General features: G+C 41.1%; 1 protein-coding gene and 1 pseudogene across 5 annotated transcripts in view; one reads left to right on the plus strand and one right to left on the minus strand.

The window, feature by feature from the left end:
- GAS7 (growth arrest specific 7) overlaps positions 1-24,725 on the minus strand; it is a 325,321-nt gene extending 300,596 nt beyond the window's left edge. For 2 of the 5 annotated variants that reach the window (XM_069076772.1, XM_069076780.1), the window contains exon 1: positions 24,015-24,150. Coding sequence is in view for 2 of the 5 variants with exons in the window: in XM_069076771.1 (XP_068932872.1) it covers positions 24,015-24,197 (183 nt within the window). In the remaining 3 variants the exon portion in view is untranslated. Of the gene's footprint in view, positions 1-24,014 lie in introns of all 5 variants that reach the window. The other 3 variants (XM_069076771.1, XM_069076770.1, XM_069076779.1) reach the window with 3 other exon arrangements.
- LOC138152692 (protein transport protein Sec61 subunit gamma pseudogene) lies at positions 1,060-1,523 on the plus strand (annotated as a pseudogene).
- Positions 24,726-26,473: the final 1,748 nt, after the last annotated feature.

Below are 26,473 nucleotides of genomic sequence, written 5' to 3' on the forward strand. Positions count from 1 at the left end.
CTGTTCTTCCCCAGTGATTTGCTTATTGAATAAAGGTACATTTTTTTGTTCACATTTACCTGTTTATTAAAATTGCTGTCAATGTTCATTAAAATAAGCCCTCCCCTGAAAATAAGCCCTCTGGTGTTTTTCTGTCCAAAAAAATTAATAAGACAGTGTCTTATTATCGGGGAAACATGGTAGCTTAACCCTACTTTGTCCAGCAACTTCCCACTCTTGATCCTCCCAAAATATCTATACCCAAATCTGTCACACCCTTGAACAGGCCTAGCCCACGGTCCTGTCATTTCCAGGTAGCTTCCAGTAACTTCCCACCCTTAATCATTCATTACTGGAGTCTGATCTCATGGACTCCTCTTGAGGACCCTCCCCAAACTCATTACTGGAGTCTGACCTCATCTGACTCCTGAAGACCCTCCCTAAACTCCTCCTCTAGACCACCCCTAGATTCCTCCCATGACCTTTCTGGATAGCAGACACATCTTGCCTCCAAAGGAAGGCCTAAAAATGATCTAGCACAGACTCCTTTTGTGTCAGATGAATCTGGCCCAAGCCTCACAGATACTGGGGCTCCTTAAGAGTCTACCCAATATGGTGAATCATAATAAATAATAAATAATAAACTTTGCTTTTCTTTGGCTGAGAGAAGACTTGTTGAATTCAATCGTCAAGACCTGGCATGTTGGTATTTTGGGGTATTGAGCACCCCTTTCCCCTAACCTCATCACATCCAGAGAAAGAACTATGGAGTCTGAATGTGGATGGAAGCATAGCATTTTCTCTCTCTTCTTTTTTGGTTTTCCTTTCTCACAATTTTTTCCTTTTAATTCTAATTCTTCTTTACAACATGACTAATGTGTAAATGTATTTAATATGATCGTACATGTATAGTCTATATCAGACAGCACACCGTCTTGGGAAGGGGGTAGGCAAAGAGGGAAAAAACTTAAAACTCAAAATCTTATAAAATTGAATGTTGCAAACTAAAGACAAATCTTTTTTTTTTTTTGGCAATTCTATCTAATTTTAATAGGAAGCACACAGGTGGAGACTCCTCAGCAACAATATTAGAAATCCAGCCCCTCGGGTAGTCAGCTTTCCTCCCGGTGGTTACGTGTCCTTTTAGTCGGGAGCATAGGTTGTACAGATCATCATGGATCAGGTAATGCAATTTGTTGAGCCTAGTGGGCAGTTTGTGAAGGACTCAATTCAACTTGTCAAAAGATGTACCAAGCCAGATAGAAAAGAATTCCAGAAGATTGCTATGGCAACAGCAATAGGGTTTGCTATAATGGGATTTATTGGCTTTTTTGTTAAATTGATCCACATCCCCATTAATAACATCATTGTTGGTGGCTGAATACTTCTGGAAGACATTTACTTCTTCAAACTTGATGGACAAGTTTGGGGTTGGGAAGGTGTTGGCTTTGTTCATTTAGTAAAAATTTTGTCTTATGTGGTTTACCTCCATGGTATTTTCAGTGTCTGCATTAAAATAACTTTTGCAAAAAAATAAAAAGAAATCCAGCCCCTCAGGGTTACCCTCAGAACTTGAGACTAGTAGTATTCAGTTGCCCTCTGTAATGGGAATGCAAATTTGGAAGATCTTCCCTGCCCCTAGGCTAAAGTGCACCTGGAACCTGGGGTGGGAGGCTTGTTTTTCAGTAGATACTTTTTGATTGGCCAGTGGGTCCAAAAGGTTGTTACATTATCTGAGCCAGGAGAAAGCTATATAAGCCCTGATGTGTAGCTTTGTTTTGGGGCTCACTGTGAGAAGTGTTCTGTGATTTGATATGGATTCTGGGAAGCCGTTGTCCTGAGCCCCCCGGCTTTGAAAAAGCCCAGATATTGAAACCCAGATGTTGACTGGGTATGGATGTAATGGTTGGACAGTTTGAAATCTGTCTACTAGATCTGTTTCTGTCTTGATAATTCTGTCTGTGTACTTTGAAGTTCGGGGTGCTCACCTTTCCCCTGAACAAGGTAAACGATATATGTCTGACTGATTAAAGTAAGCTTGTTAACCCATTTTGAGTTGCTTTCCTTTAACAAAGCAGATCTAAGAACCTGTATTGGCAGCAAACCCTGAGGACGCTTGGGGTGCTTGCTGCTACACCCTCTGGGGACATAACTTGTGAATGCAAATAGGAGTTGGACAAATAGCCCTACAGGGCATGTTCAACACATGTTTTTCTGTTTCTGTGCTTATAAAACTGCAAAATTTATTTTGTTCAAAGGGGAAATACTGCCCAGAAATTCCCTACCCATCTCTGACCACTATGCCAAGATAAACATAGGCTGATCATTGGGAGGAGTCACACCATTGATCAAGTGACCCAATAGGGATAGTCCATATCTATAGTATGAACCATGTCAATAAAAGAGCAGGGGGGCTCTTCATTAGAAGGTTAGGGATAACCAGGATGCATTGCTTCTTTCTAATGAGGAGGCCTGATAAACCTCCACAGCAAGGGGCTAGTGAGCCTGAGGATGATGGACAAATGTTTGAAAGGATTAATTGGGTATTGCCATGGACTCCAGGCATACTAGAAGAATGTAGCTCCATGTGAGGCTGTTCATCTAGGGGTCCTTGGCCTGTGTGATGACAGGCCTTGGATCCTAACCAATCCAAATCTGACATCCCCACCAGAAAGTCAGAATAGAGCACAAAAGACCCAGAGTCATCCCAGAGGTCATTACAAATGCTACATCAGTACCCTCTTTGTTATTTAGATATCTTTTCATCACCACAAAGATCTGTAACTAAGGCAAAACAACCAGGGCATTGTTTCAGGAAACTCAGAGTAGTTGATACCAGGGGACAAAATTCCTCCCCCAAATGACCTGTGACCCACCATGCATGCTTGCCCAAAGTAAAATAGGTAATAAGTGGCAAACTTACAATCTGAATCCAGGTCCTATGATATGAAATCCAACATACTTTCTAAACACATCACACTGACTGAGCTTAATGAAATTTGCATAATTTTATGGGCCATGGATAAAATGCCAGTTGATAAAAGATTTTAAATTATCTTCTGTTTTTTTTTTAAACACATTTCAGTTCAATTTAGTAATTTGGGTAAAGGCTCCAAAACACATGCAGTAAGTGAGATCTTTAATTTTCAGAACCACAGCAAAGTCATAGGAGGGGCTCCAGAAACATGAAACTCTACAAAACAGGTTTGGATAGAATCACCTCCTAAGGATGGCTTGATTTGAATAAGCAATTTGTATTAAAATTTATATTAAAAGCCTCAAGATTAAGGATTCTACACACCTGATTTCCTATCTTCATTAATTATTTTTTTCAAAGCACCTTCATTTTTGCATTAAAAATGAGACAATTCAAGTGACATAAATGCACCTCCCTTCTTGCAGAGGTGTAGGATTAGAGGCATTATAATACTGCATATAATATCAGAGAGGTTGGTGTATTTGGTTTTGCTAAATTATTATTCTTTTTATTTTTTATTCTTTGTTACAAGGGACAGCTTGGGTAGAGAAGGGGAGGGCATGTATTCAGAAATTAAAGGATTATAAAAACAAAGCACATAAATAAAAATGAATTTTTTTTTAAAAGGAGATCAAGTATGGGGCAGCTAGGTGGTACAGTGAATACAGCACCGGCCCTGGAGTCAGGAGGACCTGAGTTCAAATCCTCAGACACTTAACACAAAAACTAGCCACGTAACCTTGAGCAAGTCACTTAACCACAAATTGCCCTCCAAAAAAAGCAAAACAAAAGGGGCAGCCAGGTGGCTCAGTGAGTAAGAGCACCGGCCCCAGAGTCGGGATAACCTGGGATCCAATCCAGGCTCTGATACTTAGCACCACACCCAAAAATAACTGGCCATGTAACCTTGAGCAAGTTACTTAACCCTAATTGCTTTAAAAAAAAAACAAAAAGGCGATCAAATAAATCTTGAGGCCCAGAGATACTCATTAAAAAGGTTTCAAAAAGGTCCAACCTCTTACAGGATGTGTCGGGTACAGAGACCCTAACTCAGAATTGACTACTCAGAGACCTCTCAAAGTGAAGGTAGAAAGTTTTATTAGAATCTCGAGAGAAGCAGACAGTCCAGTCACTGGGAAATCCAGGGAGAGGACGAGCTGGGTTATATAGCTGAAAACCTCAACTTTCCCCTTCCTCATGTAATCTTTTAAATTGATTGGCTGTTCTGTTAACATTCCCTTATTTGGCAGGTGAGGGGACAAGGGGATTTCCAGAGTTTTGTTTTTTCCCCCAAGGTCACCTAACTGAGGCCTAAGGCTTCACATACTTTAGCAGATAGTCCCTGAGAAACCTCATTACCTGCCCCACACATACACACAAGGAGTAGTGCCTAAGCTAAGATAACCTTGCTGTTCAAATGGTCCTTTAAGCAATGTTGTAAAAGGGAACACATAGCCGGAAATTAGGATACTTGGCTTCTGGCTCTTCCTCTTCTACTATATGCTCTGGAACAAGTAACTTCACTTCTCTACAATTTCCTGATCTAAAATGAAGGGTTGGATTAGAACTGCACTCCTTAAACTGTGGGTTCTAAGGGTCTTGAAAAGTTTGGTAACAGTAAAAGGTGTCTGAACACAAGATGACCAAAAGTTAATTAAAAATCAAACTCATAGTGAATCTGTTGTGTTTCTGGAAGTGCTTGCCCATGCTGCAGCTTGCAACTTCTGCAGCCTTGGTTGTGAACACAAGGCACGAACATTGCGTTGCCCATGCCCATGCAACACCAAGAAAAGCTGCTGAAACTCAAAAAGGGGCCACCAGTAGAAAAAGTTTTAAAAACCCTGGATTAGAGGATATTTAAGGTTCCTTCTAATTCTAACATACTATCATTCTATGATTCCAAAAATGAACGAGGAAGGAGTTTACTTGTCTTTGCTAAAAGCCAGGAGGACACTGAGGCAGAATAGCTAGGTATGGGCCCTGCCCAGTGAATTTGGTACCAAGTACTTCTTAACCTGAGGCTTCTATAGGTTAAGTAGACTAGTTCACTCACTGATTTTCCAACAGAAATCCTCTGGCTAAACTCTCTCCCAAAGTTGGAAAGAAAGATGCTCCTTGTTCTATAAGCATGGATTTATTGCCAAATACAACAAAGAAACAGGTGCTATTATTATGTCCCCATGGTGTTATTGTTGTTTATCTTTCTTGAAGCGGACCATAACATCAAGGAAGTGATATCACGACACGCAAGGGAACTGAACTTAAGTGAGGGAGGGCTATGCAAAGTCACCAGCCTCAGTTTCTCCTCCAGAGTCATCTGGGACCAGTGGCCAGACATACCGTAGATCAGGACAACTGGAAATAGCCCAGGAAGTAGTGGGAAACTGAGGCCTTTTCAAGCTAGGGTCCTTAACAGATTTTGGTTTGGGGGCGATGTGATTAAGTGATTAAGGTTAGATAAGAAATGAAGCAGAGAATGGACTCCATCTACGCAAAAGCAAAAACAAAATTGAAAGCAGAGGGGAAGACCCTCAGGATTTCTGGCCAAAACAGAAACAATTGTTATTTGCATTTATTCTGAGCCAATCGGGGCTCAAACACTGAATGAGTTTGGTAAAAGAGATCCAAAGCTGAGAGAAGATAAGGACTGAAAAGATAAAGATTAAGTGGAAACTTGGGCCTGGGTTTCGGCAGGGGGGATATGACCCCCCCCACTAGGAAAATATCACCCAAGAATTGTGGCAAACATAAGCAGGTAATGGATCACTGAGGAATTAGAGGGCCAACCTAGAAGCTGCAGGAATCCACATTAACAGCAGTAAAGAAGGGGGGGGGGAGCCAAGATAGTAGAAGCACGACCCCCTCAAGGCTCCAGCTTCCACCTTCCCCAATCCATGTAAAAAGGGGACTCTAAACAAACTTTGGAGCTGCAGAACCCACAAAATGACACAGAGGAGCTAACCTCCCGCTGAGGAATATAATGAGAGGAGATGGGGAGAGACAGAGTGGGGTAAACTATCTCATACAGAAGAGGCAAGGGAAAATGGTTACAATGGAGGGGGAAGAATAGGAAGGCAAAAGGGAATGGGTCAACCTTATTCCCATTGAATTTGGCTCAGGGAGGGAACTAAATACACACTAAATAGGGTATCTCACCCTCCAGGAGAGTAGGAGGGGAAGGGGATGAGAGGAGGGATGATGGAAGGGAGGGCAGTCTGGGGGGTGGGGTGGGGAGGGAAGTTGGAAGCACTCACTTTTGAAAAGGGATGGGATCAAAGTAGAGAATAGAACAAGTGGGAGATGAGATAGGAGGGAGGGAAATATAGTCAGTGTTTTACAATATATCTACTATGTTAATGTTTTGCATTAGCTAGACATGTACAACCTATACTGAACTGCTTATCTTCCCAGTGAGGGTGGGTGACAAGGAAGGAAGGGAATGAATCTGGAATTCAAAGTTTTAAAATCAAATTTCCAAATATATATATATATATATGTGTGTGTGTGTGTGTGTGTGTGTGTATGTATATACTATTATTAATACTATTTTACATGTAATTGGGAAATAAGATATACAGGCACTGAAGTATAGAGATCCACTGGAAAAGTCGAAACGGGTATGGGAGAAAATATGGGAGAGAGCATATTGGAGGAGGGGATATCCTGTGGGAATGCTATTTTGGGTTGGTGGGTAGGGGAAAAATGGGAAGAAAATTTGTAACTCCAAAATCTGGTGGAAAAGAAAGAGTAGTGGATTTCCTGGACCATACAGAATTCTTAGACAAATTAGGAGCACAGCAAGGGAGAGAGCCACAACTTGCCCTTTACTGGTACTACATGTTAGGTGAACTTTGTGGTGCCAAGGATACCGATCAACTCTAGCAATCCTGAATGCTTTCATCCAATATGGAGGGATCAACATCAGGGCAGTACTAAAAGTTCAAAGTACTACACCGACCTCTGAAGGAACTGGAGGTCACCAGAGGAATATCTTAACTCTCTAAAAGCATTTAGTGCTTTCCTCTTGTGGGAATATTTCTATAAATTTAGAAGACCCCACAGATCCTTGGGAAATAGAACCTATCCCCCCCCCAAAAAAAATTAAGTGCTAAAAGGTTTGAGTGAAAGTGTTTGCATTTCTATGTTAGATTAAATAAAATTTGTCTTATATTTAATTTTTTAGTTTGAGAGTTTGTGTGGTATCTGAAGGCTCTTTACCCACTTTTTTTTTTCTTTTGCAGAAACCTATATATCTTTGAGTACTTTGATTTATCAGAATGTGTGTGAGAGGTGTGGGGGATGAGGTGGGTTGGCTGTGCAAGAATACATTTACAATTCCTCACTCACCCGCTCTTGTCACCCACAGCACCCACAGAGATAGAGCTGGAGTGAATCTCAGAGGCCAACTAGTTAAACCACTAATTTTACAGATGAGGGAACTATAACCTAGCTAAACTTAAGTAATGACTAAAGCCATACAGGTAAAAGAGGAAGTGAAATTTGAACTGAAGTCATCTGCCTGTAGAACCAGAACTTTCCAGTAAGCCAAGCTATTTCCACCTGCAAGGAACCAAACCACCAGACAAAGTCAGAACCTCACACAGATGAGGGTCGCGCTCTAAACAATACTGTGTAAAGTCAGTCTGCTCTGGAAACTGCAGAGGAAGCTTAGAACAGCAACAACTCTGGTATCTAGCTTCTCTTCCACTTAGGAGCTCTAAAGGCAGTAGTGTAAGTTTAGATTCTGGACCCCTAAAACAAAATTTCTCAAGAATGTCCAGAAAGGAAAGTATTTCCAAAACACCCAGGTTACACCTGTGCCCCAGGGGTTTATTTACTAGCTCTCTTCCAACTCTTTCTAACCACCCAACAGAAAAGCACAAAATAAACTCTTCCTAATTACCTAAAGGATGAAAGGACCTTCTCTCCTAGAGTCCCTTCTGATTACAGAATGAGAAATTAAAAATAAATAGCTAGCCTTGAAGTAGTGAGCAACTCATTATGTTGGGGTACCCAATAAACTGGAGATTGCTTCTGGAAGAAAATTGGCCAATGGTGAGTAGGTGGCAAGGATGGTCCTAAATAAAGAGCAATCCTATATTCTAAGAATCACAGAACCAATAAATGTCATCGGTGGAAGGAATCTGAGACCAACAAATCCAAGTAGTTTTAATCTTTTTTGTCTCATGGGACCTTTTGATAATTCCCAAAATAATGTTTTTAAATGCATAAAATAAAATACATAGTTTTTAAAGGAAACCAATTACACTGAAATACAGTTATCAAATAAAAAATTTTTAAATTCATGTACCCTAGGTGAGGGACCTCTGATAGACCAATTCCCTTTTTCTTTAAATGAGGAGAGTATAAGCAGCAGATTGGAAAATGACCAGGGTGAAACAGCATGGTCCAGTGTTGGGTTAGCTAGATACATTGAGATTTGACCTATCATGACAGTCTAGCCCTAGACCTTGGGTAGGAGAATTCCAAAGTTCCAGATGTTTGGTGGAAAAGTGAAGGAGCAGCAATGACAGGTTAAAAAATGGCCAGAGGGAAAGGGTATGGACAGGTCTGAAGCTGGGTAGATAGGATCACAGGAGGTGGCAAGGAGTCTTCTGAAACTGATGGGGGGATGGCAATAGGTTATACAGGAACTCTGATCCTTATCAGTGACCAGAATACCTGTGATTCAGTCTGGAAAGAATTCAGTAGGCCCAAGCAGTCTTGAAGTCAGGATTGTAAAAATTTATTGTTACGCTTTACAGCAGGCAAGAGTTCTTAGAGAACATGCAAGTTTAAAGAAGACATAGGCATAGTTTTTAAGGAGTGTAGGCAATAAATCAGATGTCAATTATGCTAAGTAGGTGAGTAAGGGTGGGATTAGGGAGGAGTTAAGGAGTGGTCAGTGCTTAAAGGAACATGAACTTTTAATATCAACTGGCAGGCATATTGCCCATAATTCACTGGGAAATAACCCAAGGGGGGGGGGCTATATCTGGAGGTGTGGTTTTAGGCCTGAAATGTCACTAAGTCAGCTAGTGGTCAGGGCTGACTGAGAAGTGCCTAGTCTGCCACCCATCAGTGTCATGTTTGACAAGATGGATGTTGGGAACCAAGGCTAACAGAGACTCAGTATGTGGATAATTGGCTAAGGAGTTAACCTATAGATAGTGCATTAAAGGATTCATGGGTGCAGCTGCCCACTTTACTAAGAGGAGATAACATTTGCCTAAGCTAAAATGTTATAGATGGTTTAGTGAAGGATTCATAGGTGTAGCTTGTTATTGTTCCAAGCAGAATTAAACAGTTCATGAGTTGTTGCTGGGCAGAGTGCTGGCATGGGGAAGGGGCAGAGTTAATGCTCTGAGACTGGGAGGGAGGGGAATGTGATTTTACAGACTGGTTTTACAAATTGATTTTACAAACTGACGTTACAAACTGATATTACAGGCATAGATCCCAAGCACCCCATCAAAACCATCTAGTCCAGCACCTTCATTTTACAGATGGGAAAACGGAGACCCAAGGAGGTTAAATGACTTGCCAAAGGTCAAATGTGTTATTTCCCCCAATAATCTCCTTGAGATTTGTCTTTGTATCAGATATGGTGAGTTTATATAACTCACAACGATTAGATATGTCAATAATCTTATTTTTTTATGAATGAATAAATGAAAAAGCATCTACTAAAAATTTACTATGTGCCAAACACCGTGCTAAGTTCTAAATAGAGACAATCAGCATTCTCAAGGAGCTCGAATTCTAATTGGGTAAGATAAGACACACACACAAGGGGGTTGGGCTGTATGGCTGATAAAAAAGCTTGCTGGTCCTTAGGGTGCACTGGCAGTTCAGATGGCAAGGCCCAAGAGTTCTTGGGGTAGAGGCAGGGCAGAAGTGCAGAGAGCACAGCAGCAGAGGGGATGGCAATGCCTGTTGTTGCAGAAGGTATAGCACCAGACCAAACGGTGCTCCACTCTCTGACTGGGAGGACTTTAATTGGTTATATCTTGCTCATCCAATCCATGTGAGCAGCTATGCTGCCCCACAGCCAGGCTAGATGGGTTTGGGTCTGTGATTATTGGAAAGAGAGGAATGGATCTGAAGGTTAAAGTAGAGTGAAAACTCTGGGCTTACTCATGAGGTGGTGATGGGAAAGGCCAGAGTAGAGCCAGGAAGAGGGGGAGGGGGGGGAATTTGCAGAAATGTTGGAGAAAGGGAGTTCCCAGAGGGATTTGGACAAGACACAAAAATGTTACTGAGATTAGTTTGTTCTGTGCCCTCTGGCCACTCAGCATTTATCAGATAATTTACCTTTTTATAACTATGCCTTATTTTCCTAAGTGGATTGTAACCTCCCAGAGAAGAGACATCTGTGCTTTATATATCTTTGTAATACCCAAAAGATAAACCTAACTATGCCTTAGGGGTTCAACTAATTCTTTTTAATCAATTGATTGATCTTCTGCAAAAAAGTCTTTCATTCAACTCTAACAAAGGTTATCTACTAGAGCAAGTCTACACAGTATATGGCCCCCAGGCCTCTGGTGTCCCACCAAAGAACTTCAGGTAGTCCTTGAAAAATGTAAGGTTGCCATTGCACACGGTCTCCTATTTGTCACCTGACACAGCAACCAACCATCCTCAGTCTGTCTCTAGTCTAACCTATCTGTGGGCCTGTCAAAGATTCGCCTATTTAATTTTGACCACTACCAAGTTGGTTGCCAAGTTGGGCAGGTCTTTACTAGAGTCACTCTATATGGGTAGTCTCTGGGAAGCAATAGTAAAGCTAATGACAGACAGACAACTATACAATGTCAATGTAGTACTTATTAAAGTATGGGACCAAGAAATAACAAAGTTCACTCAACTAATATTTGGGGGATGTCTAATGTGTCCCCAAAACTGTCTAAGGTACTGAGACAGAGAAAATTTATTTCTTCACCCCTCCCCTATCATCATCAGTGGCACTGAACCAACAATCACCTCTTAAATTTACTCTAAAATATAAGGTATAGATTTTAAAAGCCACTTTTAAAAGTGATTTTGCAAAAATCCAGAATGTACAAATCTAAAGCAATCTACAAGTATGTATTAAGCACCTACTATTTGTAAGACACTTAGCTGAGTAACAGGATGTAATTACAAAGAATAAAATAATCCCTTGTTACAATGAGTTTATGATCTAAGGGGCAGGGGGAATTAACAGGTACACATAAAAATATTTATAGCTTAAACATAAAGTTAATAGGTAAAATGTATATAAAGTGGTTAGAATTCAATGTCATTTGAGAGGGAGGGCACTAGTAGTTGGCCTGATCAGGAAAGACTTCATGAAGAAGACGATGTGTAATCTATGTCTTACAAGAAGAGAAGTACTCTATGAGGCAGGGAGGAAGGAGGAAGTCAATTTGAGGCATGGGGAATGAATGGCTATCGAAAAGTGAGAAGATTTATTTGGCTAGATAACAGAATGTGGGAAATGAAGTTATGTTCAAGGGGACTGGAAAAGTAATGGGGATAGGTAGCATAGGGCTTTAAAAGTTAAGCAGAAGAGTTTATAGTTTATCCTAGAGGCAATAGGAAGTCACTGGAGCTGACTGAACAAGGGAGTGACATGGTCAGATCTATGCTTAAGAAAAATCATATTGCACCACACTGACTGAAGTAAGGAGAGATGAAGTAAGGAGACCAATTAGGAGAGGTCTTTTGAAATAATCTAGGTGAGAAGAGATGACGATCTTAACTATGGTGGTAGCTATGTGAGTAGAGCAAAGGGGAGAGTTTGTAAAGATAGAAATGAGTAATTGCATATATGGGGTGAGGGAGAATATAAGAAAGAACATAATGCTGAGATAATGAACCTGAGACACTGGTAGAATAGTTAGTACATTTGCAAAAACTAAGCAAGCAGAGGATTTAGAGGGAAAGAAAGTTCAGTTTTACTTATACTGAGTTTGAGATCAAGCTGTGACATCCACCTTGAAATTTCCAAAAGGCATTTGGTGACTTGGAAATGAAGCTCAGAAGAAGGAATGGGGTTGGAGCTGAATTATAGAGATAAGAGAGTCATCTGCCTAAAGATGACAATTAAATTAATGGGAGCTGATGAAGTTATAAAAAGACAGAATAGAGGGAAAAGATAGAAGCACCCAGTTAGGGAAGATGGATATTGAGCTTGCAAAGGAAGCTGAGAATGAGTAGTCAGACAGGTAGGAAGTAAACTAGAAAGACAATTATTACCAAAACTGAGAAAGGGAAGGGTGATCAGTAATGTCAAATGAAGCAGAAAGAGATTAGGACTGAGAAAAAACTGTTGGATTTGGCGATTCAGATTGGACTCACATCCTGTATTTCCTTTGAGCTGTTTCAATTTTGCTTTGCTCATAGAGCACAGCACCTTCTCTGATGAGGGGGCATGCCGTGCTGAGCCATCCTGTGCCAATGTCTCCCAAGTCACACAATCAATTACAATATTCTTTTTTTTTTGGAAGGCAATTGTGGTTAAGTGACTTGCCCAAGGTCACATGGCTAGTTTTTGTGTTAAGTGTCTGAGGCTGGATTTGAACTCAGGTCCTCCTGACTCCCGAGCCGGTGCTCTATTCATTGTGCCACCTACCTGCCCTTCAATTCCACTGTTCTTAAAGAGACCTTGAGAGTGTCCTTCTATCGCTTCTTTTGACCACCATGTAAGCACTTACCCTGTTTGAGTTCTCCATAAAATAGTCTTTTGGGCAAGCATATGTTTTGCATTTGAACGAAGTGGCCAGCCCATCAGAGTTGCACTCTCTGAAACAGTCTGAATGCTTGGCAGTTCAAGAAAGGACCTCAGTGTCTGGTATCTTATCCTGCCAGGTGATCTTCAGAATCTTCCTAAGACAATCGAAGGATATGCAAATTTAGAGAATCCAACCCAAATGTTCACAGGTTCACACAGACTATTTGTGTCCAATCTGTGGTAGTGCATTCCAAGCTCTGATGAGCCACATCAAACACACTGAAACTCGACTCTAGCATAGTGATGTCATTTTGTTCCTCTTTGAGAATGAAGGACAACAACCATACACTAGATTCACTCTCCTAACCCCAACTAACATTGGCAGGTTACATCCCCTGAAGGTAACTAACCTTCACTCTCCCAAGGGCTCTAGGAGATCCTGAGGAATTGAAGAATTAGTCTCTAGTATTATAACTCATGAGACCAGCATGCTTCCCACCTTGATTATCAGTAGAGATCATTTAGTCAGCCAGAGAATTAGCTTTTAGAAATAAGTATAAACTAAAGTGGTCTAGTAAGAAGAGTTGTCATAAAATATCTCCCCCCAAAACAAGCTATCCCAAAAATATATAGATATTTTTGTTGTTGTTTAGTCATGACCAACTCTACATGACCCGTGGGGTTTTCTTGGCAAAGATACTAGAGTGGTTTGCCATCTCCTTCTCCAGCATGTTCTCATTTCATAGATGAGGAACTGAGGCAAATAGGGGTTAAGTGACTTCCCCAGGGTCACACAATAAGTGTCTGAGGCTGGATTTGAATTCAGATCTTCCTGACTCCAGGTCCAGTGCTCTATCCATTGTACCTACCACTTAGGGACCCTATTATATAGAGTCCATGAAAAATGGGCTCAAACATAGAGATATCAAATGGCAAAGGAATAACTCAGTTCCTAGAAGTAAGTTTACTGGAGTCCTTCATATGTTCCTCTTGAGTGTGGTATAACTCTCTACTATACTCCTTATAGAATCCAAAAGTTGCTCTTACTCAGCATTGTCTAGTTTGTCCTTAACTCCTAAAGCAAACTTTGCCTCCACTCACTACTGTTCCTGAGATGCATCTAGAAAGCAGATAAAAAGCCCAAGTTTTCCCACCTTCCAAAGTCCACAAGGTCTTTGGTCAAGTTTCTATGGTCAAGGGGATGGGGCAAGAAGATAAAGGCTCCTTCTTCTCCCCCCCCCCCAAGTGATTCTCTCTCATAGTGGGCTCTCAAATTAACTTTCTTTAAAAAAAAAATTATTTTCTCCCCCTCACACACACACACATTTTAAAAAGAAAAAAAAGAAAACCCTTGCAATAGATATGCATAGTCATGGTTTTCTACATTATAGCCAATACACTGGGCATGATAAAGCATACATTATTAGTTTAATGCCTTTAGTTGACTGATTCAACAGATATGTTCTCACTAGATAAAGGTACCAAGAGTAGTGAATTTTTTTTTAACTCTAAGTGGGAATGCAGTGATTAATTGACTGAATCACCCCCCCTCCCCCCCCACACACACATACCCCTTTACAAAGAGATCAATGACAACTTTGGAAAGAACAATTTTAATTGAATGAAAAGACCAGAAGCCAGAGTGAATAAAAGGAGAGAAAGTAGAAGCATAGAGTGTATGCAGCTTTTTCAAGGAGTTTGAGAAAAATCAGAGATGTAGGATGACAGTTTAAAGAAATGAAAAGTTAGTAAGTAGTTCTCTTGGGAGGATATACTTATTCCAATAATTTGTTCATTCAAGTGTTTAATGAATGTCTACTATGTGTCATATACCTAATGGGATACAAAAACCAAAAAATGAAATCTATCCTGCCTCGGAGAAACATCATTCTAAGAGGAGAAAACAAGAAGTATCCAGAAAAAAATATATAGTTATCCCTTCCATATCGCCAGGGTTGGGGGAGTGGTGCCCCCTCAATCTGGAAAACTTGTGTAAAATTTTTTTGGCCATCCTTTCATACCAGCTTCGTGGATTTCCTTCTCTTTTTTCTTGATATTATACAATACTTGGAGCGGCTAGGTGCTGCAGTGAATAGAGAACCGGCCCTGGAGTCAGGAGGACCTGAGTTCAAATCTGGCCTCAGACACTTAACACAAAAACTAGCCATGTGACCTTGGGCAAATCACTTAACCTTAATTGCCCTCCAAAACAAAACAAAACAATACTGTTCATATGTTCTATGCAATTCTGAGTTTTTAAACCTTTTTCTGTGCTGTCTGCTGGACTTCATGTATTGTTTGTGACTTCTGGAAAGCTCCCCCAAAATTCCCATTTAATTTCTTATGCTGACCTGTGATATGTCAAAACCATAATGTGGAAAGGATAATTGTAAAATACATACAAAGTCATGGTGGGGAGAAAGGAGGGCATTAGGAACCAAGGGAATCACCATAGGCTTCCTATAAGAGATGTCTCTTGAGCTGAGCCTTGAAGGATGCTAATTCTACTGGGCAGAAGTGAGAAGAGAGAAAATTTGAGGCATGGGGGACATCCTGCAGAAAGGTAAAGAGATAGAAGATGGAATGACTGGGGCAGCAAGGTGGTGAAGTGATTAGAGGACTGACCCTGGAGTCAGGAAGACCTGAGTTCAAATCCAGTCTCAGATACTTAACACTTACTAGCCATGTGAACTTGGGCAAGTCAACCCCAATTTTCCTTCCCCCCTCCAAAAAGCAACAACAACAAAAAAAGATGGAATGACTAGTTTGACCAGATCTCTTCCTTGCTCAAGGTATAAGGAACAGTAAGAAGGCCAATTCTATTGGAATGTAGAGTGTGTTAAAAAGAATAATGTACATTAAGCCTGAAAAGGTTGTCTAAAGCCAAGTTGTGACAGATTTTAAATGCCAAGCAGAGGAATGTGTATTTGACTCTACAGTTGAGAAGGAACCACTAAAGTTTTCTGAGGAGGAAAGTGACATGGTCAGATCTGTGCTTTAGGAAGGCTGGTTTGATATCAATGGGCAAAATGGATTAAAGATTACGGAAGACTGAGAGACCAATTAAGAAGCTACTGCAATAGTCCAATGAGAGGCAAGGAGAGCCTGGACTAAGTATCTTTGAGAGAGGAAAAGCAGAGACATTTGCTGTAGAGGTAGAATTGACAACACTAGGTGACTGATTAACTATGAGGAATAAAGGGAAAATAGACAGTTGAGAGTCATCTAGGATGACATCTTGGGTGATCAGAAGGTGGTGGTATCCTTCACAGAAAGAGGGAAGTTAGGAAGAGAGCAGCAGAATTTTGGGAAGAAAGATGAGTTCTGTTTGGACATGTTGCATTTGAGATGCTTATAAGACATCTGCTAGAGATTTTTAGCAGATAGTTCAAGACACAGGACTACAGGTCAAGAGATTAGAACAGACATATAGATCTGGGAGTTATCTGCATAAGGATGATAACTGGTAGAAGCTGTTTAGAAATGATCTCACCAAGACACAGAAGAAGTTCCAGGATAGAGCCCTGGGATACTCACACATAGGAGATGGGCCATGGTCGATGATTACATAGCATATGAATTTTATGAGTGACCAATCAGGTAAGAACCAGAAGAAAGGAAGGTCACAAATGGAGGAGAAAATGTTTTGGAGAACAGAGTGCTTAACAAATGTCAAATGTTCTTAAGAAGAAGAACTGAGAAAAGGAAATCAGATTTGGCAATTAAGAAAGCATTGTGGTAACCTTGGAGAAAGCAGTTTCAGTTGGGTGATAGGAAGCCAGATTGCAAAGGTTTCCAAAATGAGTGGGACTTGAGAAAGTGGAGGCAATGAGTGTAGATGACTTTTTTCTAGGTGTTTGACAGTGAAAGAGGAGAGAGAGTTTAAAAGTCAAGTAGGGATTTTTTTAAGGATAGGGTAGATTTGGACACATTTGTGGACATGAAAGAAAGAGCCAGTAGATAGAGACTGATTAAACAATTGGAGAAAAAGATTACATGATTAAAGGGTCAAACTCCTCGAAAATGAGAGGATCAAAAACTGAGAGCTTGGAATGAACCTTAGAGATCATCTAGTACAACATGATTTTATAGGTGATGATTTGCTCAAGGTTATTCTTAGTAAGTGACAGTGCCAAGACCTGAATGCAGGTCCTCTGTCAAGGGTAAGTGGACTAGCATTGACAAAGTGAAGAGTCATTCCCTTGCTCTGAGACTGAAACAAAGGAGGAAAGATTTGGGGATGATGTTGAGAAGGACCCTTAGTCTGTTCAGTGAAATATGGAGCAAGATATTTTGCTGAGAAGAAGAAGGGAAGCTTGAGAAGAAAGTTTTGAACAACTGCTGTGCAGTTTTATATTAATAATACAATAACATGATATTATAGTATACTGGTGTGAAGCAATGATGGCCTATTAAGATGAAAAAGTTGAACCCTATATTCAAGATTTTGAATGGTGAAAAGTTAAGGCCAGAGCAAGATACGCTGGGAAACAATTGGGTTGAATACCTGACAGTTTCACTGGTTTAGGCATGAGAGAAATGGAAAGGAGATAGGAGTTTATGGTCAGATAAAGGAATTTCATTTGTGGATTGTAGAGGCAGAACAATTGTGAATGATAATGAAATCAAGGGTATGACTGTCCACAGCTGTGTTGCTGAAGTTGGAATGAGGGTGTAGATCCTGGGAGATGAAGCTGATGACCGAAGAAATGGTTATTTAAGGAAATAACAGCATGTAAAATAAAGTTTTTGAGTATAAAGGGAAGAGTTGGGGTAAAGAAGATTGTGAGCCAGGTACTGAGCTAAGAAAGGACAGAACCTTCAGGACATAAGAATAGTTGACAGGATCTGGATAGGATCATATATATGAATATAATAAACCTCAAAGTGAGATTGCTGAATGATAGTGGTAGAGAAAAGGCTTAGAAGGCAGCCAGGTGAATATAGTATGGGACCTGGATTCAGGAAGATCTGAGTTCAAATCCAGTCTCAGACATTTTAAGGCTTCATAATTCTGGCCAAGCCTCTTAATTTCTATCTACCTTAGGGTTGTTGTGAGGATAAAATCTCTATAAAGCACTTTGTAAACCTTAAAGCATTATATAACTTCGGCTGCTGATGCAGTAGTGAGATGCAGGATGCATGCCTATTCCTCCTCCTAGCCATGAGGTGCCATGAGGGCATGAGTACATTAAATGATGGAAAAGGTATCTAAGGATACAGTGTGTTCTGGACAGGGTAAGAATGGGAAAAGGACCTGGGTCTCCTTTACTTCAAGAAGATGGAAGAGGTCTATTATAAATGTCAGTTTGTTGGGGGCAGCTACATGGCACAGCAGATATAGCACAGGCCCTGGAGTCAGGAGGACCTGAGTTCAAATCTAACCGCAGACACTTAGCTGTGTAACCCTGGGTAAGTTACTTAATCCTGATTGCTTCAAATGAATAGCAGTTTGTTAATAGGCCTTCCATGGGAGATAATGGAAGGGGGAAAGTGGAGTGGTGTATGGACAAGTAGGAGGTAGAGATGCTATAGACAGAAGGGAGTAGGGAGTGGTACCAGAGGAAGTGAACTTCTCCCTAGGCAGCTTATGACGCTGAATCATAGGAGTTCAGAGTGGTAGGCCACTCTTCCCAGTAGCAATAATGATGATTTGATCATCACTCCCTAAGCAAGAAGCAATAAAGGTGGATGGTGGCATTACAGAAGGGAGTCTAAGACTAGGGTGGGCCTGAGTCTGTGGCCTAGCTGGTTATAGAGAGTTGAGGCCACAGTAGGTTTACTTACAACCCAGTTATCAACCAAGGCAGTTCTGTTCCCCTGGGACTCTTCAAGAATCCTTTTTGAATACAAATGACACAATTAGTCTCAATTTATATTTTGTTTTTGACCAGAAATTTTTTACTTTTGACTGTTTTTGACCAAAAAACCATGTATTACCAGCTTAGTCACTCACCTTATTACAAAATCACAGAATTTGTCTGACTTGAATACAAATGACTTTTGGCTGTAAGAATACATATACATACATACATATATACATACACATATACATATACATATACATGCACACACAAAATCTGCCCTCAAAGGATAGAAGGTCACTTTTCTGGGCCTCCAGTTCTTCAGTGTAATGAGGGACTTTGATTAGATAACCTACAAGTTCTCTATTTCTTCTAAATCTTCAATCCTGTGATTGTTAATAATATGCCTCACCCCACCAAAAAATATGCTACAGGTTCTGAGACAGGATCAGAGAATTTAGAGATGGAAGAGATGTTAGTCATCATCTATCTACTCTCACTACTTCATTTTACATACATGGAAATAAGGGGCCCCAAGAGAAGGGACTTGCTCAACGTTATTCAGCAAATAAATAACAGAATTAAAACCACTCCAGTTTACTAATTTCAAGCTCAATGTTCTTCCTATTGCACCTCCAAACCTCTATATATCCCTTTAACAGATCCAAGGATGGATAATTTCATCTTGTGATATATAGTCTTTACTGATACATATTTCAGCACTTCTACCCTTTGCTAGATAATCTGAGAGCTTATCTCTCAGAAAAGAATTCATCACCCGGTTACCAGCTTTCTGATGATGAAGCCCCTTCAAATGTAGCTGGTTGAATATTCAAAAAATAGATATATATAGTCAGGACTGTGCTGGTTAAAGTACTCCAAAAAAAATAATACATGCAATCTACTTTTAAGTTTAATCTTCATCACTTTAAATCTTGACAACAAAATAATATATCAAGCCCTGATTGGTAGCATTTCTGAGGTGTAAATGCTCAAGCTTTCATGAGAAGCTTTATTATGCCCCTGCTACAGTCCTTCACCATGGTCAAAATTGAACCTTTTCTTGTATGTCTTATGCTGGCTGTTGTTAGTTTGTTTCATATTACTTGCCATTGGTGCCAAAATGGCTCATAGCAACTGTGGCAGCCACATAATAGGTACCCATTGATTTGACTTGACAGTCTGAACCACAGTAAAGTTTAGGGACTCTTAGACTGCAGGAGCCCCAAGAAACCAACCCTGATGTCACAGTAGTAACCCCACCAAAAGGTTTTGCTAATTCAACCAAGGCTATTTACAGTGTTAGACATGCAGGATCTGTTTATAGAAAGAATATATTCCTGAATGACTTCAATACTATTGATGCAAGGCAAAATCCTGACTCTGCATGTAGATTCATCTATTCAGAAACTGCCAAATAAGCAAATAAAAGAGGGAAGATGTGAAACTGATCTTTATTAGTTAGTGACTGTCAAATGAACAGTATAGACCACCTTTTGAGAGGCTTCTGAGGATTACCAAAATATTCCATTCAACACACAAAATGCCAAATTCAGCTAAACTTGCATGATAATACTCTCTTGCTGGAAATCAGTAGTTCAACTTGCTAAGTAGAATTATTTTACAGACTGTGAAAAGGGGTTTTCTAAAACTTTTTGCTGGGAAAGCAAAAATTTTTAGTTCTACCACTGCTAGGAATTAGGAAGGAAGCATCTGGGTTTTCCTGATGCAATGGAAGTGTTCTAGAGTCAGAGTCAGATGATCTGGGATGGACTTTGTGATCTGACACTAACTAGGTCACCTCTGAGTTTCACTTAGACAAGCAAAGACTTACCAGTATTAACATCTACAAAATGGAAATCATTTTTTTCCCTGTCTACCTCACAAAGTCATTGTACAAATGAGAGGAAATAACATCTGAGACCACTGTGAAAAGTGATAAATAAATGTAAGTTAATTTTAATTATTAAAAGTGGCAGAAAAATGCTAAACAACTCCTAGCTAAATACAGAGAGAGGTGCCTAATGAGGTTGAATTCAATGAAACAGGTTATAAGAAAAATAGCTTGGGGCTCTCTGACAGAGAACTAGGCAAAAAAAAAATCATGTGTTCATTGCATGTAGTAACATTCCCATTTATTCTGCAAAAGTCAGGGATACTTCACACTTGTTGCTAAGCTAAGGGTTTTTCTGTAAAGAGTACAGAGAATAAGCATGAAATTGATGATTACTGCTTTAATGTCCACTAGAGTGGGCAGCTAGGAAATTGACACAAAAGATGGGCCAATTTGGCCTGCAGGAATCAGAGATAAGATGGCAGGCTGACCTTGTTCCTGAAAAGTAGGGTTTTCAACAGGCATCAAAAACCTAAACCAAAGTGAGCTGTCTGAGTACACAAGGTGAAAGAAAATTGTATACACATTTCAGTATTCAATGGCAATCACCTATGCATTTATAATCATTACAAAAAGCACCCTTTTTGAACAAAGATTTGGATAGAAGTAGACATCCATGATACATGTTTTCTATAAAAGAAATACAGAATATATCATAATGTGAACAAGAAACATGATTTGACCTAGAGTCCAACTAAATGTGTGGTATAGTGCTTCATCCATTCACTCATCAATTACTCACTAAACCTTTACACTACCTGCAAGGCACCATAGTAGATGCAAACATTAGAAGATACACAGGAGTTACAAACATTAATAAGGCTTGGTACCTGCCCATTAGGAGCTTATAATCTAATAGGGAAGGTAAGATATACATACACATAGTGTATGGTTAAGTGTACAGAAAAGGAACAAAACAAATACTTTATAATGATTCATCTCAGATTTGCCTTGAGAAAATTTCATAGGTAGTCCTACTATATAATACTGATGTGGATTGCTTTGGTATAAAAAAAAAGTTTGGGGTAGTACAGTGAAGGAGTATTCATTTCTGATTCAATTAGTCTCCCCAAATTGGACCACCTGTGTGTAAACAAATAAGGCAGTAAAAAATCAATTCCTAACAAGCAAGCAACTTCCCCAGGGTAGGCTGCTGCTACTAGTGAGCTCTGTCATTCTCAGATTAGTAATATCTTTCAAAAATAAAACTCCAAGAGTCTACACCATAGTGACAGTGAGCAAATTCACTAGTTTCATGCTTTCCTAAATCAAAGTTCAGGCCAGGATGAATTCAAGAAAGTCTTGTCAGAAGCTACCTTGATCAGGTCAGTCTTTTGCCAACCAATTTTCAATATGAATACCCTGAAAGGTATAGGTTCCATGGGTCTCTACCAAGGTTTTCAGAAACAGGGAGATTTGGCACTGGTTTTCATAAGATAAGAGAGATAAATCATCACTTTGTGCCACAGTCTAATCCTCAGAGAGGATGAGGACACCCCAATTTCTATAGTTTCTTTGTAAGTTACATACTTTCTGTATTACAATAAAAAAAAACATTACCCTATGTCTTTTGATGTCATTTGAACCATAAGGAAATCATTCATTCATTCATTCACTAAATATCAAACATCAGTATAAGTATACTGTAGGAGATACAATAACATATATATGACATATGCATGTGAAATATAATCACCTTCAAAATATAGTATAAACATATTTCTAAAAAGGGACTCTGCTAACAGTTTATGCAACCCCCTGCACCCAAACACCAGTAAAACTACCAAAACTTTGTTAGTCATTTGTTCAAAATAAATTCACATTATTAATGTGGAACTGTACTAAATCAGTAAACATTCCATTTTTCTCAATGTTTTTGTATGACATTTGACAGGCTGTTAGTGGGAATTCTGTAATATTAGGATCCTAGACTAAAAGGAGCCTCAGAGATAAATTTGTATACATATCCTTATTTTATGAAAGAAGTGACTAAGGTTCAGAAAGGTTAACCAACCTGTCCATGGTCATATAAGCAGTATCATACAAGTATCTTTGCTAAGACATGGCTCCTTTGATGTTTGCATCTCATTAATTGGTAGTAGTAATGATCCTTGATTTTGGTCAACTATTGGACAGTAGTTAATGATGATGGTAGCTGACTTTTGTATAGTGTTTGAAGTTTTGCAAAACATCTTACATATATTATCTCCTGTCATCTTGTACCCCATTTTGCAAATCTTAAAAGAATTTCATGCTCACAGCACTCCTGGAATGTGTTTTTCACATCAGAATGATCTGATGAAAGTCATCAAACTGTGTTGCAGGATAAGAGAAGAGAATTTGTATTCAGAAAACCTAGATTTGGTTCCTAGTTCTGCTAGGGAAGCATTTGTGTAGCTTTCTGCAAGTCAATTTATCTCTCTTGGCCTCAGTTTCCTGCTCTGTAAGCTGAATGTTGGATTGGTCACTTTCTAGGGTCTCTTTCTACTCTAAATCCTACATCCGTAAGGGGGTGACAGAATTCTAATCTAACTTCCGAAATTATTTTATCCCATTCCCGCTTCCCATGTCCATGGCCATAAACCAGTGAGAAGAGTTGGATTCCTAAGTATCACTGAAACAACAAACAGGGGAACTTTACTTGGTCGAAATAAACAGTGGTTATTAACGTTAAAAGTAACTTGGTGTCACCACTGCAAGAGCAAGTCAATTCCCCACTCTGAGTCTAGGCTGGTTCTTTCTTTGGGAGGGAGGAGAGAATGAGTTGGAAGGAAGGGTCTGGGGGCTAGGACTCGGCTGGTTGTGATGATTATTCCTTAGATAATGCCTGCTGGATGAGCTCCAGATGGAAAGCTATTGCTGCTGATGCTTGTGACTCTCCAGCACCAAACAAGCCTGTAACTCACAACCTAGCCCTATATCACCCACCCAGAGACACTGGGAATTTTGACACCCATTCCTTATCTCTGGCAGGCTGTGCACTCCTCTCCACTAGGCAGTTTGGTCTTTCCCACATCTCCCAAAAAGTCCTACCGCAAATCTCTAAAAGTCTGTTCCTTGGAAGGGTTCTGACTAGAGAAAACCCAAACCTGACCCAAGGAAGCTGGCCAAGTCCCGAACTTGGAATTTTAAATTTTCAGTTCATTCCGTTGGAAGGTTAGCCCAAAAAGGCAGGAAGGAAGAGGGAGAGAACGAAACAGGAGAGAAAAGAGGAAGAAGGGGACTGTGTGTGTAGAAGAGAAGCAAAGTGGGAGTGAGGACGAGGCTCGAAGACTGCATGCACACCATTCCCAAGACGCAGTAAAGCGCTGCAGGGGATTTGGAGAGAGCGGGCTGCATTCCGTTCCCTCACCCCACTTAGCTCCAGTTTCCCACCCCCTACTCCGGTCCCCTAATGCAAACCTCTAAGTTGGTCAGGCAGGAACTGACCAAGGAAGGCACTGCTCCCGAACACACCCCCAGCAGTGCCTTGCCTCTCCTGGCTACAGGCACATCCTTACACTGGCACTCACAGTGGTGGCATGGTTGGTGTTCTGCCATCCTCGAAGCTGGCGTCGGATTTGGGTGGAAATAGGGAGACTGGTTCCCTGTCCTGCTAGATAGGGCCCTTTCACTCCACCGCGCCCAGCCCCGAAACCTTACCTCTAGCAACTGCACATAGCTAGCGGGGAACCAGCCACGGAGTCCGTCCTCTTTCTGCCCTTCCCACCAGCCCCCGTCCGGGACTTGCAGCACCGTGAGTACCTCCCCGGCGTCGAAGCGCAGCCCCTGGCGGTGCCGCTCCCCAGTGAAGGGGTACAATGTCTGGCAACGAGAGCCGGACATGGCCCTGCTGCCTGGGGCTCACAGTGCAGCCTGCATCGCTCCCCAGCCCCGGGCAGTGAGCAGCAGGGTAAGGCAGCCGAAGCCCTAGGCGAGGGGAGTCCTTTGGAGCCTCAGCAGTTACGGGCTCTGAGAACGCCTGGGTCCCAGGCTCCACAGGTTCCCTCTGCCTCACGATCCCGACTGCAGATGCTGTCCGTCTCGGGCTCGGTGCCTAGATGGGCGTTGGGTCTGCGTTCTAAGACCAAGAAGGGAAGGGACGGAAGAAGAGGAGGTGGAGAAGAGAAGAGGACTCCGGCGTGGAGCTGGAGCTGGAGCTGGGTGGCCGCACTCGGTGACGCCCCCGGGCTGGGCTGCCTCTGAGCTCACAGCTTCGAGCTCCAGGCTTCGCTCGGGAGGGGGCGGGGCCGAACAGTAGGAGCTAGAGCTGCTTCGGGGTTTGGGCTCCTTAAAGAACTTCCCATGGACCTGCAACCCGAGCTGGAGTACACAGCGGACGTAGCCGGGGCTTCCCTACCACGCGGAAATACGCAGTTCTCCCTAGAGGTGTGTCCCAAAACTGCTCTGGAGAGCCGGGGCTGCTCCTGAGGCCCTGAGGAGGATCTTCAGTCTGAGGAGAGACCCGGAGATAAGGGGGATTGAGCGCATAAAGAGAGCGGGCAGGGCACACAGATTGGGCGGTGCACCGAAGTGGGGTGAATCTAGGGTGGGTTGGCTAAGCCACAATGACATGAGGTATTGTCCCATTTGGGGGGATCAGTTGGCCCCGGTTGGAAGTCCTCTCTCCTCCAGTTAATTTTTTTTAAGGGTCTCATACTAGTTTCTAAGGTCTCGTTAATGCAAAATCCCTATATACATGAAATGGATTTAACACTTAGATGGAGGCGATGGGCACACCCACTGGGCTTCGAATACCCATACCCTAGGCAAACTATCTGGTGTAATGAGTGGGGGAGGTGGGGGGGGGATGGAGGGAATGCTGGATTTGGAATCAGAGGACTTGGAGTAAAATCACATCTGCCACCTGTGTGATCCTGTGAAAGCCACTTAACTTCTCCAGACTCGGTTTCCTTATCTGTGAAATGAGATAGTTGGACTAAATCACCTATCTAAGGGCTAGCACTAAATATCACTGATTCCAAGATTTAGTATAATACAAAGAAGCAGATCATAAATCTAAAACCTGAAACAGGCAAGCAGGTTAAGAGATTTGCCCAAGGTGGCAATGGTAGGTAAATGGCAGAAACAAGATTTCATCCTAGATCCTTTGACACCAGAGTCATTACATATTCCTCTATGGGAGTATCTGGGAGAGGAAAATTGAAGAACTACAGAGGATGCACGATGAAGTCATAGAGCATTGGAATAGAAATGAGGAGACAGGGTCTAGTCCTTTATCTACCCTTTTAACTAACTGTGTGGCATTGAACCCCTCAGGAGCTCTGGTTCCCCTTCTTTGAAACAAGGGCGTTGGGAATGTAAATGTAAAAAAAATTTAAAAGAAACTAAATGTTAAGTAATTGTAAGAAACACATTTGACTGGAGAGAAGAGGGGAGGAACCTCCCTCTCTCCTTTTCAGAGATGGAAGGTGGGGGGAACTATAGATTTAGAACAATGTGCATACTTGTCAAATTCCTTAGTTGTGTTGAGTAAGTTTTGCTGAAGTATTTTTTTTCCCTCTCTCTTTGATTCTTCTGCTTTTCAAGATTGTTCCCCCTCTTTTTATATTCATAAAATGGAATGCCTTAAGGAGCAAAAACCCAAGTAATAGAAATGTGAAGGTTAGGCATTTTCAAACGTTAGTAAAACATTCTCTAAATTGGAGTCTGAAGCTTGAATAACTCAACTGCATATGAAGACTCTGGGGGATTCAAAGTGGAGAAGATTCTACTAATCCTAGGCTAAGAGTTGTTGGACAAATTAGTACCTAGCTGAATGACTCTTCCCTCAGATTGAGACCTGAGAAAGACTTTAAAAAAGCCAGGGTCTTCCACTCCAGGGCCATCACCAGTCATCTTGACCTACGTCTTGCCACACTGGACTCCCTCCAGTGACTCTGGAAGAGGGAGTGAGGCTGTTGACTCTGCACAACTCTGTCTTTTAAGTTTTCAGTTCATTTCAATCCAATTCGCTTTCAAGTCAAAACGTCAACCTGGTGATGTCATTGGTCCTCTTTGAGAAAGTAGAATAAACAAAAATAATTCTAGCTAAAAAGCATACTGTAACACTCCAGCTGAAGACAGTAGTACTTTGATCCAGTCAAACTTTCGACTTAAGG

Source organism: Petaurus breviceps, unplaced genomic scaffold, assembly GCF_028583685.1.
Source record: "Petaurus breviceps papuanus isolate PSGF00001 unplaced genomic scaffold, PetGlider_PUasm1.0 90925, whole genome shotgun sequence".
Lineage (NCBI taxonomy): Eukaryota > Metazoa > Chordata > Mammalia > Diprotodontia > Petauridae > Petaurus > Petaurus breviceps.